The following is a 20988-nucleotide window of genomic DNA, read 5'->3' on the forward strand; positions in this document are numbered from 1 at the left end:
CTCGAGGCAGCCCTTGTGCCACTCCGGCAACACGGGGTTCGCATCCTGAACTATCTCGAACTATCTTGGCTGCTCCTAGCTCACTCTCGAGACCAGGTTTGCGGACACAGGGAACTGGTGCTCCGGCACCTCGCCCGTTTGGGCCTTCGGGTCATCCGGGAAAAGAGCAAACTCTCCCCCGTACAGAGGATCTATTTTCTCCGTATGGTCGACTCGGTCGCCATGTGCGCGCAGCCTACGAGCGAGTGCGTGCAGTCACTGCTGACTTGCCTGAGTCAATTCCAGAGCAAGAGTGTGGTTCCACAGAAGTTTTTCAGAGGGTCCTGGGGCATATGACATCCGCTGCGGCAACCCCGCTCGGACTGCTTCATATGACACCGCTTCAGCATTGGCTTCGCGATCGAGTCCTGAGATGGGCATGACAACCAGGCATGCTCCGAGTACCAGTTACTCGGGCCTGCCGTCAGACCTTCACCCCGTGGTCGAACCTCTCTTTTCTACGGGCCCGAGTTCCCTTAGAATGAGTTTCCTGGCATGTTGTTGTCTCAACAGATGCATCCACCACGGGCTGGGGTGCCATGTGCAAGCGACATGCTGCCTCGGGCTCCTTGACAGGACCCCAGCGCCTTTGGCATGTCAATTGCCTCGAGTTGCTGGCAGTACGCTTGGCTCTGCATCACCTCAGGGCGTTGCTCAAGGACCAACACGTACTAGTCCGTTCAGACAACACGGCCACAGTAGCGTAAACCAACCGTCAAGGTGATTCTACGCTCCCGCCGTGTGTCGCAACTTGCCCGCCATCTCCTCATACGGAGTCAGAAGTGTCAGGTCGCTTCGTGGCATTCACATTTCGGGAGACAACGAGCTCTCATGGTTTCAGCCATTTCCAGGCGAATGGAGACTCCATCCCCAGTCAGTTCAGCTGATTTGGGAACAGTTCGGCGAAGCACAGGTAGATCTGTTTGCCTCCCATGACTCTTCCCATTGCAGCCTGTTTTATTCCCTGACCGAGGGCACGCTCGGCACGGATGCACTGGTGCACAGCTGGCCGCGGGGCCTCAGCAAGTATGCGTTTCCCCCAGTGAGCCTTTTTGCACAGACCCTGTGCAAGATCAGGGAGGACGAGGAGCAGGTAATTTTGATTGCGCCTCTTCAGCCGACCCAGACCTGGTTCTCCGAACTAGTACTCCTCGCGACAGCACCTCCCTGGCCAATTTCAGAGTGGAGCCAGTATTCTCTCATGTACTCGCCCCCAGTGGCCGGTAATAGGACCCACCCGGTGTCATCGCTTGCTCGCCATTCCACTCCTCAGACTGGATACTTGCGATATTCTCTTCAGGTGAGTTTCCCCGTGAAGCCCTGAGTTCCTACAGCACTGTTGACATCAATGCCAGTGTCTCTGCTTGCGGCAGCTTTCGCATTGGCTAGGTGCCTCCATGTGCATGGTTCCACCCTTGGGCGACCCCCACGTGTGTATTTCCACTGTAAGCCTCTCTGATCATGTGTTTTTCCCTTGGCAAGCCACCTTGCCACCCCTGGGGTTGAAGATACCTGCTCGCAGGTCATATGTGCATTCTGTAAGTCCTCTGAGATATGCTTCCCAGTGTACCTTGGGATTCCTGTGTTAAGTAGGAGTCCTTCGTCCATGCTAGTCTCAGACTTAAGCAGGGCACTGGAAGACAGCTGAGGTGGCGTGATTAGACTGGGAACCCCATTCGTCAGTCACTGATGTAACTCGAAGTGACTGAACGAAAGGTAACGTCTCGGTTACGTATGTAACCCTCGTTCCCTTACGTCTCCCTGCCACTTCCTCGCTACCGCTGGAGTTCAGTCTCGGCTCCTCAGCAGGTAACATAACTGCGTGTTGCCAGCGTACTTCCTTATATACCCACGAGGTGGGGCGGAGTTACGCTATGCAATTTCCGCAGACCCATGGCATTTCCTTGCCATTAGCTCATTTTGTAAGAACTCGAAGGTGATAGGCTTTCTAATCGAAACCCCATTCGCCAGTCACTGACGTAACGTCTCTGTTCCCTCCTCAGGGAATGAGGGTTACATACGTAACCGAGACGTTACATATAACCTAATGTTTCCAAGTGTGTCTTGGTGTTATTTCTTTACAACATTTACCATAGTCCTTTCTCAGTTATTATTCTGTTTAAGGGTGCGTCTTCATTTTCTCAGATTCCATGGTTTCAAATTTTGTTTCTACCCTGCTGAAAAATCTAGCATAAACCAGCAACAATTAAATGAAGGGTCCAGGCTGGTTAGAGCTGGTATAGTGCTGGTCAAACTGGTGGACTAGCTAACACATGCTGTTCTCAAGCAAAACTGTGTTAGTGTAGCTGGTCCACCAGTACTCACATTTCCCATGCTTGGCACCAGCAAAACATCGACCAGCATTTTATGATGGTCCCAGCATCTAAAACATACCTTATGCTGGTGACTGTCCTTTGTAAGAGACATGAAACTGGCCAAATTCCATCCATTTGCCTTTATCAATCATGGCCTCCTAATAATCCCCATCTACTTCATTGGCTCTGTCACATTGGCTCCTCTCCATCTATAGCTGGTGTGTGGTGACCACACTGGCGCTGCTGGCTGCCGTCGCATCATCCAAGTGGATGCTGATGCTGCACACTGGTGGTGGTTGAGGAGAGACCCCTAATATGATTTTAAAGTGCTTTGGGTGTACAGTAGTAGGCTACATGGTAAAGTCCAATCACAATTAAAAATGTGTTTTATATTTTGGTTAACCAATCTTTCTGAATTTCAGTCTTTTAGCTCTGCTTTTGTGAGCCCTTTTTGAGTATCTGTAAAAATATGATTTTTGTGATTTCTCTTTTCTATGGGTATCTATGGGTATTTTTTTCCTTGACAGCACCAAACCCCTCAAAACACTCTTAACCCATGAACTAAAACTTTAAACACTGTCAAGATAATGTTCAACTTAACATTATAAGATTTATTTGTACTGTAACATTCCCCTATAAAATAATATATAATGAGACATTTTAATTGTACTTTCTCCTAAAATAGCAAATATAGGCTATAATATATAAAAAAAATGACCACTACTTTTGTCAACACTAGGTTGTGATAATCTTTTTTTCCCCAATTATGATGTGTAGTCAAGTGAAACCACTTCTTGAACAAGAAAAAAAAATGTAGGCAGGGCCTTGATTTTGTCCATCAGGAATTCAATGGATTGTTGTGGTTTGCTATTTATGTGATCTCGTGTGAGTGATAGGTTGTGAGTGACAGGCCAGTAAACAAGTCATCAGAGAAGAGAAGAGATGTCACTGCTAGAGGGAACAGGGAGGGAAAGTTATTTTAACTTATTATTTTTAATAGGGCATATGAATTTAAAATAAATAAATAATAATGTGCACAGATATAAATTATTTGTAATAAATACTGCAATATTCAATTTAAAAGAAGAATTGTCAATTTTGATCATGGTGACTTTAAACATTCATCAGCGAACATTTAACAGAAGCCCAACTGAAAACCAGCTTGACGCGCCAGAACAAACCTCTTGCGGAAGCTCAAATGTGCTGCGTAACACGAGAATGAACCTCATTGGTTCTTGCGGAAGCTCAAACTTGCTGCATAGCACACGAGAATGAACCACATTGGTTCTTGAGAAAGCTCAAACATGATGCGTAACATGAGAATGAACCTGATTGGTTCTTACGGTAGTTCAAACTGGCTGTGTAACACACAAAAATGAACCTCATTGGTTCTTAAAGAAGCTCAAACTTGCTGCGTAACATGAGAATGAACCTCGTTGGTTCTCGCACACGTCAAGCCAAGATGCTTGAGCTTCCGTTTACCACAACTAATGTGTGAGTTATGAATGTTTATATGTGAATAAAAGCCTACATTCAATTTGTTGAAAGGATCGTGTCTCTTCAAAACATTTGGACCAAACCGCTCAATTGGATTTGTTTTACGAATTCTTTATGAACTTTAGAAGCTTCAAGGAGGTGCATAGCTGTCAATGGAGGGACAGAAATTCATCATATTCAATTAAAAACATCTTTGTTTGTGTTCCGAAGATTTTACGGGTTTGGAACTACATGAGGTTGAGTATAAATGACAGAATTTCTTAGAACTAACACTTTAAGGTCTACGACTATACGTTATGTTTGTCACTGTGTATTGCAAAATTCTTGATAATTGATTTCACTGTGTGCATTCAAAAAAATATATATTTTAGGTAATTTGATCTAACGTAATAATTTCGCAAGATGATCTTTTAAGACAAAATACTTATGTTTTTCAGTTTTGTTGAAGGTAATTGCAATAGTTTTTCAATAACTGTCACACAAATTAAATGATAGTAGGGCTATTTGAAGTAAATTGCCCACTAGCTGATGAGGCTAAAGCGTATGTGGGGTCTTCCTACTGTTTGGACTGTAAACCATGCATGCATGGCTGGACTTACCATTGGGCTTGACTGGACTGCAGCCCATGGGCCCCGCGGCTCCCGCCCAATATGTTGTATACATTTTTCTAGGAACCTCAAAGCACATTTTAATTTTTGTGTAATTTGTGCTACTCTATAATGAGGTTTGTAGCGTAAAGGGCCCAAACATAAACTCAAGCCCAGGGGCCCCCAGCACTGCATGCATACTATAGGCTTATACCACAGTTATCATTTTTCTGTCATTGCACAAAATTGCACATTATGGTGTCTGAACACTCTCATCTTTCTCTGATTGATCTTCTGTATCAGATTTTCGTTCAAGTGAAGTCAGATTCTGCATTTGACTAAAGCTATGCCAGACATTAACCTGCAAGATTTTTTTCTTTCTTCTGATAGGCGGGCCTAACTCCTTAAGATTAGTTATTTACTTCTAAATTCTACTAATACAAATGTGCTATTGTGCAAATATGTTTTTGCTTTGAAAATCAAATGCGTTCCAGATTAATGCCCGGAATGTAGAGGTTTCGAGCAGCGTGAATGTGGTTGCATAACGCGATATGTGCGCTCATCTCCCGTTGGCTGCTCGTGCGCTTCTCAAAGTGGAGGGAAAGAGAGAGAGGGAGGGGGCTCGAGCTCGCGCTTAGATACACAACTACTACAGCCACGTAATATTCATTCACGGAGGTTTACGGGAATTAAAACATATTATAGCCTAATCGACGAGAATTTAAAAAACAAACAAACAGGTAGGCCTAAGTTCCGCTTATTGCTTTCTAAAACAAATGCTTTGTCGTTATGTTTGTTCTTCAAATCAGAACAGTGTAATGGCGTGACGTGCCAAGTACGCATCATCAGCGCACTGGATTAGTGTTTGTTTACTAAGCTTCTTCTCGCTCCTGCTCGAGTTCACCAGGTCCGCTTTTTAATGAATCATGCATATTTATTACAATTCTTCACTTTTACCCAAGGCTTGTCATTCTATGTCGAGAATCGTTTGCGTTCAACTGTTTTAGCACTTATACAATTGCAGAACCGTAAGAGCAAGTCCATAAATTTTAATTAAGTTAGTTCATTATTAATGACACATGTGCGCTCGCTGTATGTTATGCAATTGCAAGCTTTCGGGGGCTGCATATTTTGCCAGCGTTTTACTTGACGAATTCTGCTCGGTCCACCTAAAGAGTGAGCTTATTCGCTCGAAAGGCCCACACTCGTTAAATATATGTTTTTCTAAAGAATTTTTTTTTTTTACACAGCGCGCGCACAGCACAGTTGGACATCCGTACTCAAAGCCTCTCGAAGCACACTTCGACAGTCGTTCAATAGCAGATAACGTTTTTTTTTCAGGGATATTCTCGTATAGATTTAGATTATTTTAAAGTGTTTCTCCATAATTGTCTCTAGCTAAAATCGAGGAACATGTGCAAGAAGTGTTGAATTAGTTAAAGGTTTGTTTTGGTTCGTGCACTTCGTGGGACTTTAAATGCAGGGATTCCTTCTGCAGCGTGGCGAGATGCACACACCCACTCTGCTTTCCCGAACCTTTCAGAGCTTTTGTTAGGGACCCATGCATCTCACTAGCGACCCTAGGGAGCTTTTCTTCCATTATACTTTAAATAAAGCATGCCCTTTACACGAAATTCGTCTGGAATTTCTGTATTTTAACTTTATCTGGCCAATTTCTATCTTTATACAAAAAGCTTCATTAAAATATATACTGTATGTATTGTATCGATTGGTGGTATGTTTCAGGTGACTGCTCCCAAGTGTTATCTCAAAGTCATGTATTAATTTTATTATTTTATATTATTTGAATGCATGCAGCAGATAAGTGTTGAGACCAATAGCGTGCTAATGTGTCAAGTGGATGTGTAAAATTTGTGTATGACTTTTTTTCATGCTGGCCTTCAATGTCACATGTAAATGCATGTGCAAAGCACCTCCGTGTATTTTAAACGAACATGGGCAATAAAAGTCATAAAAGTCTGCTGTTCTTTTATATGGAGAATGTAAGAATGCAGTGCATTTTTACAATTGGATAGCAACTTTTTAACCTAATATCATTGCTTTGAATGGATCGAATGAATCCACGACTGGGTTGACATTAACTTCTTGTCATCAATTTTGTTAATCTAGCACATCATGACAACATACCTAAGTTGCAGAGCTGGTTAGCTGTTATGTTTAAAATCTTCCAGATAACCAGATATAACCAGTTGTAGTTTACGGTGAGCATGTTTCTGCAAAGAACTGATAATCATATTCAGTTGCCCTGCAGGTGTGTACATGAGGAAGGTGTTCATCTGGTTCTCAGCAAACGCAAACACACAGACACACACAGCTTGCTCTTCTGCCTCACTGGTAATGTTTCCTGACAGAAGGGCCATTGACTAATTCATAAGGCAGCCCTTAACTATTTTCCCAGTCAAATATATAGGCACAAACATGAACAAACCCACTTTGTTATGTGGTGTACTAACAACAAATTCTTGTATTGACTGGTTCAGGCACAAGCTAACATTCAGTCTGTGCTCATAAATGCATAATTAATTACATATTGACTCATTCATGTAGCTTCTGGAGTATCTGCTTTGTATTCAATGTTTTTCTCTAATAATACTGCAAGCGTTTACAGTGTATGTCATTTATCATTGCGATTTGCACTTTAAAAGGCACTATTATAAGTATAATCTGTTTCTCTGTGGTCTCTACATGTATGAAATTACACACTTGATCTTTAAGACGAAATGCAGAATGTAAGGCAACTTTACACATTAAAAGTATGTGGCATAAAGGGGCCCATAGCACAGATGACTCTTTGTTTTTGTGTACAGACGTTGCTCCTCTCACTTATTATATATTCTTCAGCTCAAGGACTCTAGAGCTACTTCTTATGAAATGCAAAAAAACTACTAATATCTAGGCTATGTAGTTGAGATGAGGCATTCTGGTGTGCCACACCTCCTCATTAAGCTCTCCATGATATATTTTTCATGTCTCCACTGCAATAATCGTCAAAAGCAGCTGTCACTGCTATCACTCAAGGGCAATTTTTAGCCTTATGTCGCAAGCAGCATTTACCACATTCCAAAAAAGCCACAGTTAAAGAGGTAAATACATTAAGCCCCTTGATTTGTAGTGCCAAACTCTAAGTTAGATGCCAACAAGACATTTGTGATAACGAGATCTACACTGAACAAAAGAATCTCAGAACAGAAAATCTAGATTTCTGAAATCCTATTTTTTAAGGTTGAAGGAATCTTTGCTTATTTTACATTTTATGTTTAAAGGGATACTTACTGATTAGCATTAAGCTTTGTATCAGTAGAAACCCTGTAGTATTTTCGAATGACCGTGCTTCCCTCCCTCATGTCCCCCTGAGACGAGAGATTTCTTTTTTTTCTTCTTTATTTCTTGGCAAAACTTCACACGTACAAAACCCAAACAAAGTGTAAAAGACATAAATAACAACATACAATGATTGTTTGATATTATAAAAATATGGAGAGAGCATGTTTCACAGATTCAACATAAAAAATAAAATATGAAAATAAAATAAAAAAGGAGTTGGTTACCATGAGGGTGGAGAAGGAAAGCTGTGTGCACGCGTGTGTGTGCGCGCGCGTGTATGTGCGTGCGTGCGAGTGTGTGTGTGTATATATGTGTGTGTGTGTGCGCGCATAGGAATAAACGCGTGTGTGTGTGTGTGTGTGTGTGTGTGTGGGAATAAACATGAGCGTGCGTGTAAGTTTGTAAGTGTTCTGTGTTTGAATGTTGAGATCAGCAGGACTGGTGTAGTATGGGTTGTTATAATTAAAGTACTGTGCCCTATAAGAGGGATAGAGACGAGAGATTTCTGTATTTTTTGTCTGAAAAAAATGGCCAGAGGCTAAAAACTACACCCAGTAGTAGTAGCTAGCTCCGCATGTTTTCAACCCGCCCATAGAGGGTGGGAAGGATCTCACTCACAGAATGTTCAAATAATGTCAGACCTCTTTTTGTTGAAGCAAAGCTAACAGGCTCTTGCTCTGTGGAGAAAGCTGAGTAGTAGGGGTGACCATACGTCCTCTTTTTCCCAGACATGTCCGGTTGTGACCTCGAGACCGCCTAAAATGTCCGGGATTCGGCTTTGGCTTTCTACAATCGCCATTCATTATGTTCGCATGCACACCTTTTGTTTCAATCAGACTGAATTCATTCCGATTGGTGAATCTGAATGTAGTGTTTACATGAACGCTAAACAAGTGATCGGTTGATGTGCGTTTTAGCATTGCTAAGAAAATTACTGTGTCGGGATCCGTATGAAGCAGAAAGCATGACCTGCAAAGCTGGCACGTACGTGTCAGTGTCAAATAATAATGTAAACATAATTAATGGCGACTGTAGAAAGCAAAAGCCGAACCCCGACATTTTGTGCAATCTTCGTGGGTACCTGTACGAGCCGCAATAGTGAGGACCAGTTGCGGATGATGGAGGAACAAGAGGCGGCCGGAGCTGCCACTGCAGCAGAGGAGGAAGAGCCCTCCTCAGCTGGGCAGACTCGAGCTGGGGCGGACTAACTCGTCACGGAGACTCACGATAAAACGGCGTCTTTTCAGTTTCGAGTCAACTAGTAACCTATTTGTATCAATAGGCTCTATGCACAGCTGCACTACTTCCTGAACTTAAGCAGGGTCCGTTGTTTCCTGTCTGCCAGGATTGGCCAAACTGATTAATCCAGGTGTGTCTGATTATTGTTGTTGGTCAGACACACCTGGATTAATCAGTTTGGCCAATCCTGGCAGACAGGAAACAAAGGACCCTGCTTAAGTTCAGGAAGTAGTGAAGCTGTGCATAGGACCTATTCTTCCGATACTGGCCTCTTTAACCGGTAGGCGTGGCTTGGGAGTGGCCTCGAAGGGCAACGAAGCAAGTGCATTCTGGGAGTTGTTGTCTTTCATGCACATGAGCCAAAAATCTCTCAGTCTAGAAGGCACCAACTTCTAAAATAATTTCACATTTCTACTACATAAATGACCCAATTTAAATACACATTCATCTTTCCAGCGGTGAAGTATCCCTTTAAAGGGCATATTCTGCCATTCAAACAAAATGATGTTTCACTATGCAAGAAATATCAGGCAAGAATCAAGAATCCCAAAATAAACAGTTTCTACAAAAAATGTTAAGTGGCACAACTGTTTTCAACATTGATAATATAAGAATTAAATAAATAAATAAACGATGGAGAAATACAAAATATGCCTTTATGAATGTTGGTTTAATATATAAAAACAATATATTTTAAGTTTACTACAAATTATTAATAAATACCTATATTTTGTATATATATATACAAACATAAGTATTTTGAAACCGTAGCAAGATAGGCTCCAATTACATGATTAAATGATTATGTCATTTGCAGTGTTTTATGGGAGTGAGCAGAGCTAAAAATCTATTTTGGCATGTGTTGCTTTTTTCGACTCTCTGATTGGTGTAATTATCTATAAAGCATCATGGGTAATGCATTTTTATTTATTTATTTTTACCAATAATTCTGCTTTTAATCACGATTATTAAAAAAATAAGCTGAAATAATATGCGCTGATGGCGTCAGCAAAAGCAAATACCATTGATTAACAACCTCGTAGTTCACTCATGAGTCCACGGGACAAAGTCACATTATCGTTCACGACTTATAGCCAAGTTAAGACATACAAGTTTAGATATTATGTGAGTGGTATTTAAAAAAAAAAAAAAAAAAACACAAAAACACATATACTGTCATTTCTTCCATAGGATGGCATTCCCTGTAGATATTCTGACAAATGTGGATCACGAGTACTTAGAGCTGGCAGCCGAGGAATACATGTCTCAGATCCTCTACAGAAATCCTGACACAGCTGAGTACTTCAGCCTACCTGATTCCAAACAGGTAAGATGCGAGGTGTAATCTATAATGCATCCTTTCCCTTCAAAAAGTATATTTAATTCTCAGGAAAGTTTAATATATTGCTGAATATATTTTTGCATTTTCTTTTTTTTTCTTGATGGTAATAAACAACAATTCTTATATGACTGTGACTTTAAAACATTTTCAAGTATGTTCTCTTGGTGACAGATAGAGATTGGAATCTGCAATGTGAGTTTTGTTCCTCTATATGGAACAGATACTAAAAAGAAGCTCCTTGCATTGTTCTTTCCTGATGACTTTACCACAGGTAATATGGTCAGAAGTTATGAAAATCGGAATCATTTGGTAACATATTGTGATGTTAATGCTGTATATTTTACCAGATCTATTACATTATACCTGCAGTTGTTGGGCTTTATTTGTTGGGTCAGTGGTGGCGAGTTGAAGATGTTCTTAAAACAGCAGAGCCCTCAAGAACGGGCCTGATCAAGGTCAGTGTTTTCTCTTTAGAGAAAGGCCAGTAATGCTTATTTTGATAGTTGAATAATTTTTTTAAACTACTACAAGACTTGTGCCCTGCTTATCGTAGGTCAGCACTCTTGGGGAGAGGATAGTCCTATATGTTCTCAACAGAATTGTGTTGAGAAATGAGAAGACCAGTGGAGATGTTTCCTTTCTCTGCCATTATGAGCATGAAAGTGTGAAAATATTATGGAAGGATGGAGAGGCCATTGGCTTTTACTCATACAAACCCAAAGGTAATGACAGTTCCTTCAAAGCCTACACTTCCAGACCTTACTTGTTGTTTTTACATAAAAAAAAAAAAAACATCTCATTTTACTCTTTACTTACAGGTAGCTTGTGCAGAAACTTCTTGACCCAGTGCTATCAACTTCCTGTCATGGACACAGTATTTGTCAGAAAGTGTCACCGGGGCAAGGGTCATGGCGTAAAGATACTGGAAGACTTTGTTGGTAGCTTCAGAAAGGAGTATATAGGGTTGAAGTTTCCTCTTTCTGAAGCTATTTATAAAGGTATAGAAACAGACTTACTTTATGGTCAAATGTCACCTTTGCTCACATAACATATATTATTCCTGGTTTCTACGTTCTGTATCTCCAAAATCTTTCTTTACAGTTTGTGAGAAGTACTTCAGTATACATCCAGCAGACAAAGAGATTCTGTGGGAAGTAGAGAACATAGGAAGCCCTTTCCAGAGAACTCTAATAGCAAACAGGCTACAGAAGTTGAAGCTAAAAGGTAAGGAAAATATCTGTATTTTTAGCTTCAGTGATATGTAAATAAAGAAACAAACAATACATTGACTTCCAAAGCCATTTTTGTCTATTCAATGCTTTTGTCTGACACAATGATGTCTTTGAATCACGTTAATCTGGTGGCTTTTCTCTGCAAATATTGATATTTGCGATTACTTGTGATAATACATTTGATTAATTAATTAATTAGTAAATCATGCAATTAATCTGATACAATTTTTTTATGGATTGCAGCCCTAATAATGTCGTTCTTTATTAGCAGAGAAGGACCAGGTTGTGAGCAAACTGAAATTTGAGGAAGATGCTGTCATTGCTCCAATGGAAATTGAGATCACAAAGGTTCAGGAAACCATTGAATATACAGTGGAGATAGTGGTAAATTAATTTCTGATTCTGTTACCTTTCTGTTAATTAACTTTGTGTTGACAGAAAATAGATGTAATGAACTAGTTCAAATCAGATCGTTTTTGGCAAATTCAGAACAATTCAACATGATTAACAATGTTCAATTCCACAAATGTTCAATTCAGCAATAAAGCAGCTCTGAAGAAAACAATGAAGTTCATCATCCAGTCAGTTCTGATCCGATAGTGCAGTGCAGTAATATTACTGACTATTAAATGTCCCCAACTAAGCAAGCCAAAGTGGCAAGGAACCCCAAATCCATCAGGTGATAGAATGGAGAAGAAAAAAAACCTTGGGAGAAACCGGGCTCAGTCGGGGGACCAGTTCTCCTCTGGCCAAATGAACGCACATGGTGTTATTGTGATACCAGGCTGCATCACAAGTCAGATTGTGGAAGCGATATCATTCAGGATATTTTATCCAGTTTCTTCTGCTGGAAGATCGGGATACATCACGCTGGCATATGCAAATTAAATTCATCAACTCACAAAATGAGTTGGCAACTGATTCAATTTTTAACATTTTGATTATTATATAAATGTCGATGGATGCATATGAAAGATTTTTGATCCAATACATATATTAAAAAAAGACTGAATCTTTAAATTCATATTGAATCTGTAAATTATGAAGTAGATTATAAAGTAAATCGTATGTCTAATGTTGATATTAACTTTAGGAGGAGACCATTACAGACATCACCAAAGGCAAGTATAATCTTTTTGTTGAACAATAATTTGTACATAAAGTCTATCCTGCCTAATCTAACTTATGTTATTCACTGTTACAGAAGTAGATGATGTACCTGTCTCAAGGCGTGGCAGAGGTAGCAGCCTGAAACGTAGAGGTATAAGAGAAAATTCAGAGGAGAGTCTTTCAAAGAACAAAATCAGGTATCATATTACTTGTCAGCAGAATACCATAACAGTATTAAATACTACATTGTGTACAATTAACTATGTCTCTCAAAGGGTGGAAGACATTGAGGCAGGAGTTGAAAGTCCAATTGAGGTGGCAACTGAGGAACATCTTGATGACAGTTTTTCTGTAAAAGAATCCGAAACTGTACTCAGGGTATGAATTCAACTAAATAAACCTATGGCTCATGTTTTTTCATTACTAAACAGCTTGAACAGTATTATTATGTAGTTTGTTTAATTAAAATGTATTTTCCCCCAACATTTTTCACACTTTCAGCACAGTAATTAACATCCATCTTCTCTAATTTCCCAGAGTACAACAGACACAGTAACTGCAACTGTGACAAACATATCAGAGCTTAGAAGTTCACAGAAAGAGGAGGAACAGGAAATTGAAAAATACACAGTCACAGCTACATCAGAGGGGAGTCCAGTCACCCACCTCACCACAGCTGGGGAAATAAAGAGCCAGAGAGGCAGTGAAGAGGAATGTGAAATTGTTAATGTGGAGCACACTGTTGTAAAACAAGGATCCACTATAGGGTCTATTGACCTAAGCCATCTTCAGTCTGTGGTGGATATAGACATTGTAAAGATGAGTACAGGACCTGAAGAGGAACAAAATGAGAATTTAGAAAAAAACAAAGAGGTTGAGGAAGATAAACCTGTGTGTGAGACAGAGGAGGAGGAAATAAAAAACATGCTGGATGAACCTGAAGAGGAAAAGACTATGAGTGGGACTGTTGAAATGTATAACAATACAAAAGATGTAGAAGAGGTGACAGATCAATCAGAGGCTCTTGCTAACAAAGCAGAATCAGAATCTGAGGTTGAGGAATACAGAGAAAAAGAAGAGCTTACAGTGGAAACGGATTCTACTATGGACGCTGAAATCACACAGGGGGAAACTGTAGATGTATTTCCTGAAATTTCAGAAAAAGACCAGGAAGAAGCACCACAACAGTCATCTATAGAGTCTGCTGAGGTACATAAATGGAAAACAACACCTGAAGAGGACCAGAAGACAGTCGAGAATAGCTCTAATATGATGACATTGAGTGAAGCCAAAGTTGTCCTTTTAGATTTGCATAAACTTTCTCCTGAAGAGGCGAGTGATTATAACAGAGAGATAGATATTGCTGAACAAGATGAAATGAAGCACACAATGTCATCTGAGCAACAAGCAGCTGAAGAAATAATGATAATGGAGGAACAAGATGGTACAATGGACACAACAAAAGGATATAATGTAGCAACTGATGCCAAAAGAACTTCAGAACAATCAACTGGATACAAAGAACAAGAGGATGAGCCAGAACCAGAAACCACAGAAGTTGTACTTCTAAGCCAAGTTGAGAAACCAGAAGAGAAAACAAACACTGAACAAGCTAAAGAGGATGCCCAAAAGAAAGGATCTACCGACACTAAAAGTAGATCAACAAATCTTGGAGATCAAACTGTTGACCCTAGGGTGACGGTTAGATGTCTCAGAAGCACTTCTAAACAAATCAAGATCCTACCTGTTAGGAGATCTACACGTAGCAAAGCAGTGATTCAGCAGGTAGAAAGTGTTGAGTCACAACACGAGGCCAAATTCAGGACTAATGAGAGGGATGAAGTTATTGCAGAGGATGTAGGTCCAGAAAAGAGTGACGAGGCAAAAACAAATGCTGATGAAACAGTAGTCATTGAATCTGGAAGTTTTGAACTGCTGAAAGCTACAGAAGAAGAAACACTTCAGATTACAGAGACTACTGAGGGAGACATTCCACTAGTAGAAGCAGAACCTGATGAGGATCTAACAGAAAAAGTTAAAGAAATCAAAAAGATTGAGAACAAGGAAGCTAATTTAGCTGGACAAACAAACAGTGACATAGAGATGAACAGTCTTGCTCAGGAGACAGATGTCCAGGAAGAGGAGGCAGCAGTCAGCACAGAGAGAAATCTCAGACGTAGAACAATAAGAGTTCAGTCTCCACTGAGAAGGAAATCTAGACGTGTACAAAAACAAGAAGCTGAAGCAGTTGTTGAACATCAGGAAAGACACACAGTGGTGACCAAGAATAAAACTGAAACAATATCAATGACAGAAGAGAGAGTTGAAGAAATTGATCAAGAGGTCAACAAGATGGAAAACAAGGAAGCAAAATTAGCTGACTTGGAGCCAGTGGAAGAACCAGACATGATTAGAAATGAAGATGAAAAAACTTCAGCATCAACAGAAGAGATCATGAATGTCTGTTTACCGATAATTACAACAGAGACAAGTTTTGAAAGTCTTGATGATATGGCAAACTCAAACACTGTGGGAACTGCAGCTGTTGAGACTGAGAAATCTGAGATACTGATGGGTGTAGAAATAGATGATCAAGAAAAAGTACCTGATGAGGAGACAGAGATAGAGGATGGTACTCCAGTAATAAACTTACAAAAAGCCACAGTAGTACTTGTAGATTTGAACAAACTTTCCCAAAATACAGAAGAGGTAGGGACTCCAGAAGTCTTAAAACATTCCCAACTGGAACATCTGGAACTGTATAAATCAGATAAAAGTGTAGATCTGTGCAACCTGGCACCAGAAGAGGAGGAACAAAAACAAGAAATACAAACACATGAAGACATTGAAATGATCCTTGAGGAAGAAAACACAGTTGAAGAGCAGAAAAAACTTGATAAACAACACAGGACATTTGGGGAGAAAAAGCCAACAGAAGATTTGGCTACAATGCCAGCTCAGAACAACCTGGTGGAAAACACTAAAAATGAAATCAAACGGAGTGAGGACGAAGGAGTGAGCAGTCTTACTCTCGAGAAAGAAAAAACTGAAATAGTCCTAATAACAGAAAAGAGTGCTGATAAAGTGGATCAAGGTGCAGAAAAAGATAAAGAGAAAGCACATCAAAAATCAGCTGTAGAAGCTACTGAGAATGTGATCCCATTTGTAGAAGCAGAACCCGAAGAGGGTGTAGTTGAAAAAGAAGCTAAAGAAATGAACAAAATGGAAAACAAAGAAACAAATTTAGCTGTGACAAAGGACACAGATGATGAGGCACATGAGATGGGAGAAGAAGCCAATTTAGAGCAACAGAAAAATGAACCATTGTTTAAAAATGAGAAAGAAACAGCTGAGACAGAAAACCCCATGGAGACGGACCCAGTGGTTAGCAAGGAGCAAACAAATGTAAAGGGGACCACCATTCAAATAGAGCAGGTCTCACAGGTGGAAAGCACTGAAACCAATCAAAGTGACAATGCAAGGATCACAAGGAGAAGTCTCAGGCTCAGTGAAAAATCAGTCACATCTACACAGAATACCAGAAAATCTCCACATCTCCACAAAGCAGAGTTGGAACCAGTAAAAGAATCAGATATGAGTAGAAATAAATATGAAGAAACCTCAGCAACAACAAAAAGGACTGTGAACGTGGGTATACCTATCATTGCAGTAGAGACCAACTTGGAAAGTCCTGATGAAATACCAAACACAAATGTTGAGAAGACCTCAGCTGTTGGACCTGAGACTTCTGTACTGCTGATGAGTGTAGAAACAGATGATAAAAAGGAGGCACCTAAGATTTTAGAGGAGGTCACACTTGTAGAAGCAGAACCTGATGAAGAGGTAGAAAAAGATGATGGTACTCCAATAATACAGCTGCAAAAAGCCACAGTAGTACTTGTAGATTTAAACAACCTTTCCCAAAGCACAGAAGGAGAGAGTGACACTCCAGAAGTCTTAACGAATTCCCAGACAGAGGAACAACTGGAACTGGATAAACCAGATAAAACTGAATATCAACTACGTATCCAGACATCCGAACATGAGGAACAGCAAGAAGAACTACACAAAGAGGAAAATACGGAAAATACCCCTGAGGAAGAAGAGGACAAAATGGAGGAAAGAAACACAGTTGAAGAGCAGAACAAACTTGATAAACAAGACGTAACATTTAAGGAGCAGAAACTTACAAGAGTTTTAGAAGGACAAAATTATGTAAAGGAGACAGAGGTTGTAGAGGAATATAAGGCAGTCATAGATGAGGATGTGGAAGAAACTGTAACATCTAAAGAACATCCAGAAGCAACAACAATGGCAGACAAAGCAAATATAATTAAGGAGACAGGAAATTATCAAGATGTTGCTTTAAAAGAGAAACAAACAGACAGTGATGTAGATATGAGCAGTCTTGCTCAGGAGGCACCAGAAGCTGTCCAGGAAATCTTAGAAGAGGAGGCAGCAGTCAGCACAGAGAGAAGTCTCAGACATAGAAAAATAAAAGTTCAGTCTCACACACAAAGAAGGAAATCTAGACGTGTACAAAATCAAGAAGCTGAAGCAGTTGTTGAACATCAGGAAAGACACACAGTGGTGACCAAGAATAAAACTGAAGCAATCTCAATGACAGAAGAGACAGTTGAAGAAATGGATCAAGAGGTCAACATGAAAAACGAGGAAACACGTTTAGCTGAATTGGAGCCAGTGGAAGAGAATACTGAGAAGGTTGTCCCACTTGTAGAAGGAGAACCTGATGAGGATGCAGAAAAGGGATTTGAAGAAATCAACAAGATGGAGAACAAGGAACCAAGCTTAGAGAATGATGCGGCTCCTGAGATGGGAAGAGAAGAAGCCAATTTAGAGCAACATGAAAATGAGTCATTGGTTCAAAATGAGAAAGAAACTGCTGAGTCAGAAAAACACTTGGAGATGGATAAAGTTTCAGTGGTTTGCAAGGAGCAAACATGCGTAGAGGAGACCACCATTCAAGTAGAGGAGGTCTCACAGATGAAAATCTCTGAAACCAATGACAATAAAAGCGAAAAGATCACAAGGAGAAGTCTGCGGATCAGTGCACAGCCAGCCACATCTACACAGGAGACCAGAACATCTACACGTCTCCACACAGCAGAGTTGGAATCAGTGGAAGAATCAGATAAGAGTAGAAATGAAGAAACCTCATCAACAACAGTAGAGACTGTGAATGTCTGTGTACCAATTAGTACAGTAGAGACCAACATGGAAAGTCTTGATGAAGATGGAGATATGGTTTTCATGAGTAGAAAGGTGGAAACTACTTCATATGAGCAAGAGAGAGACATATCAAATGATAAGGGAAAGGTGGATGAAGCTTTGCCTGGCAAATCAACAGATGAACAAGACGATGAGACCAAGAGCTCAATTAAAACAACTGAAAATGAAATTCTGGTGGAAATGGATAAAACACAAAAAGTTGTTGAGGAGGGAGATCAAGATGAAGAAAAAGCAGAGCCTCAACAGGAAAACGCAGACCAGAAACAAGAGGAAAATACTCAACAGAAGGGAGAAGATGAAGCAAGAACAAGCTCAGTAGAAGAGGAAGCTACTCAAGAAGAAAAAGCAGTGTCAAAGGAGGAAAATGTGGCGGATACCCTGTCAAGTGAATTTAAGACAACAGCTGTGGAGGGGAAGGTTGCTTTAGAAAGCTCAGATCAAGAGGCACCCTTCATTACCAGAAGAAGTCTCAGATACCGGACAGTAACAGTCCAGTCTACACCAATAAGAAAATCAAAACGCCTCCACAGACAAGAGGTGGAGTCAGAAAAAGAAACAAAGGACAACATATGTGGAAATGAAAATGACTCCGCATTACAGAAATCAGCTGATGATGTAAATATCGAGAAGGAGAATGAGGCATTAAATGCTGAAGAGAGCATTACTAGTACTGAATTTGAAAATTTGAAGACAAAAGAGGGAGAAGGCATTATTCAGGTAAATATAGAAGGAAAGGCAGAGGAAGCAGGGACAAAAGATGATACTGTAGAGGAAGGAAATGAAATCCTTTTTGAAATCAATGAAAGTAACAGTGCCAGCCCAGAAAACACTGAGCAGAACAAGACTCGAGAGGAAAATCTTGAGAAAGATGTACAGGTGCCTAAAGAACAGGAGGATGAAGAAGTCTCTAGTGTACAGGAGGAAGAGAAACCACTCCAGGAAAAAGAAACTGAGGGAGCAGTGCAAGGAAGTTCTTTTGATTTGGAGGAAACAACAGTGGAAAGGAGGACCCCGAGAAAAAGATTGACTATTGAAACAGCTGCTCCAAGAAAATCCAAACGTCTTCGCAAACAAGAGCATGATGAAGATAGCGAGCAAGTCAAAGAAGAAGTTATGCAACAAACTGAGACAGTAGAAGTGACATTTACAGCAGACAATGTAGAGCTGAGCTCAGATGTACCTGCAGCCGTTTCTGAGGGCAGGAATTTGGGTGGAGGAACACAGAAAATCCAGAAAAATGCAGAAGAGACTAAATCTGATGGAGATTGTAATATACATGAAGACACCAAAACAGATGCTGGTGAATCTCAAGAGGAGCATATAGAGAAAAGAGTAAACAAACCTCAGACAGATCAGGATAACAAAGAGGTTATGGAGCAAAATAGCAAGAAAGTAGAAGAGACAGCTGAATTGGAGGAAGTGATAGAGCAACATGTGGAGGTAAAAGAGCAAACGCTTGAGTCCTGTACAAATGAGGGCTTCACTTTAGAGTTGGAGGTAGAGGAAACATCTGATCAAGAAGAAAACAAAGCTGATGAAGACAGCAGTGTGGTCATGGAGGCCGTAAAAGACATCATATTCACACCTGCAAAAAAATCTGATGAAGGTGAAGAAAATGTCTCTGATCATGAGGATGAGAAAGGTCTTGCCATTGAAAAGCATGTTATTCAGAGCAGCTCAAGTACATCTTCAAGCAGACGAAGATCAATGAGACTGCAAATGCATGAATCTAAAAAGAACACTAAGGAAGATGAATCCGATTCCGAGGAGTCAGAAGAACAACAAACAGGGAAACAGAGGAAAAGAAAAGCCATAACTGACTTGACACCTGCACGCAGATCAAAACGCTATGTTAGGGCAAAAATTGTTTAGCAGATTTGTTGGTCTTGTATTAATACAGGCCTCCTATGCATTAATTAAGGGACCTACCAATTATATAATGTGAAGTTTTCTATTACAGTTTCAAATGCAAAATCATGCAAATTATTTTACTATTTTTTTCCTGAAGTATTGGGGATTTTATAAAATACTTGTTTCTTGAAATTAGAATTTACTGGGTTTAATTAAATTAAGCATGATAGCTATAATTTTTTAATTGGTAATGTCCAACTATATCTTTAAGATAGACACAGTTATTGTTTATAGCAAATAAATTATAGAGGTAGTTTTTAACGTAGCACTATTTTTATATATTCCACAGTAATTAATCCATTAAATATCGTTCCCCAGAGTCATTTTCGGAGTAAACAGGCAAGTGTTTTGTGTGAAATTTTTTCCAATGTGCAGTATGTGCTTCCATTGCATATAGTGTACCTTTCTAATGTAAGTTTGTGACACGTTTTGTGATTGCAGTGTACCAAATTACAGAGAATATGCCCCAACTGCCCTTGTTTTTATTGCCAAGGAAATTATAATAGTCCTTTTGTGAATCTCAAAGCAATATATTTTGTCCTTTTTTAATTTTCATATCTTTTAAATAGCAAATGTTTGTGAATGCGTAATGCTATAGGTTTGTTAAAGGTTGTTTAGTTTACACTCCATTCTGTTGTTGCTTAACGTTTCACTTTTGAATATTAAAATGCATAAAGAATGACTTTTTCCTTTTTACCTCTGTGATTGTCCTGTGAAAACATTTCCCTGAACTGTGATTTGTCAGCTAATTTGACTTAAATGTTTAAATAAAGTCATAAATTACCTGGTTATTTCATTTTATTTGTGTCAGTTGTGTGTTGAGCTCCAGCATCCCATTGGATCATACAGTACATATAAAACAAGCAGTTTGGAAAAAGGATGTGTCAGTTGTTTCACATAATTACAGTATTTGTTTGATTTTTTTTTTAAATATATATTTATACATTTAAAACTAAATGCAAAGTAACTCACTTAAAAACTACACGACACATCTTATACAATGGTCCCAAAAAGTAACTTTTAAAAGCATGAAGTTGAACTTTAATTTTACACACAAGTCAAGTAACATCATCAAACAAATGATGCAATAATTTTATTCTCATTTGTCCAATTATGTTTAA

The 20988-nt window shown here is 39.7% G+C and overlaps 1 protein-coding gene across 2 annotated transcripts; it reads left to right on the forward strand.

Annotated features, from left to right (window-relative positions):
• The first annotated feature begins 4963 nt into the window (after positions 1-4963).
• LOC306995959 (uncharacterized protein) lies at positions 4964-20660 on the forward strand. Of its 2 annotated transcripts, none has more exons than XM_079607998.1 (12): positions 4964-5178; positions 10214-10349; positions 10536-10635; positions 10734-10819; positions 10918-11086; positions 11183-11362; positions 11466-11588; positions 11868-11980; positions 12690-12717; positions 12801-12903; positions 12982-13084; positions 13244-20660. In XM_079607998.1, exons 2-12 carry the CDS (start codon positions 10215-10217, stop codon positions 19826-19828), a joined length of 7725 nt encoding a protein of 2574 aa, XP_079464124.1. In that variant the 5' UTR covers positions 4964-5178; position 10214; the 3' UTR covers positions 19829-20660. The 2 variants fall into 2 exon arrangements, with proteins under 2 accessions (XP_079464124.1, XP_079464123.1); XM_079607997.1 differs by having other exon boundaries at positions 4966-5178; positions 11865-11980.
• The last annotated feature ends 328 nt before the right edge of the window (positions 20661-20988 follow it).

Source organism: Phoxinus phoxinus (assembly GCF_949152265.1).
Source record: "Phoxinus phoxinus genome assembly, chromosome: 3".
Lineage (NCBI taxonomy): Eukaryota > Metazoa > Chordata > Actinopteri > Cypriniformes > Leuciscidae > Phoxinus > Phoxinus phoxinus.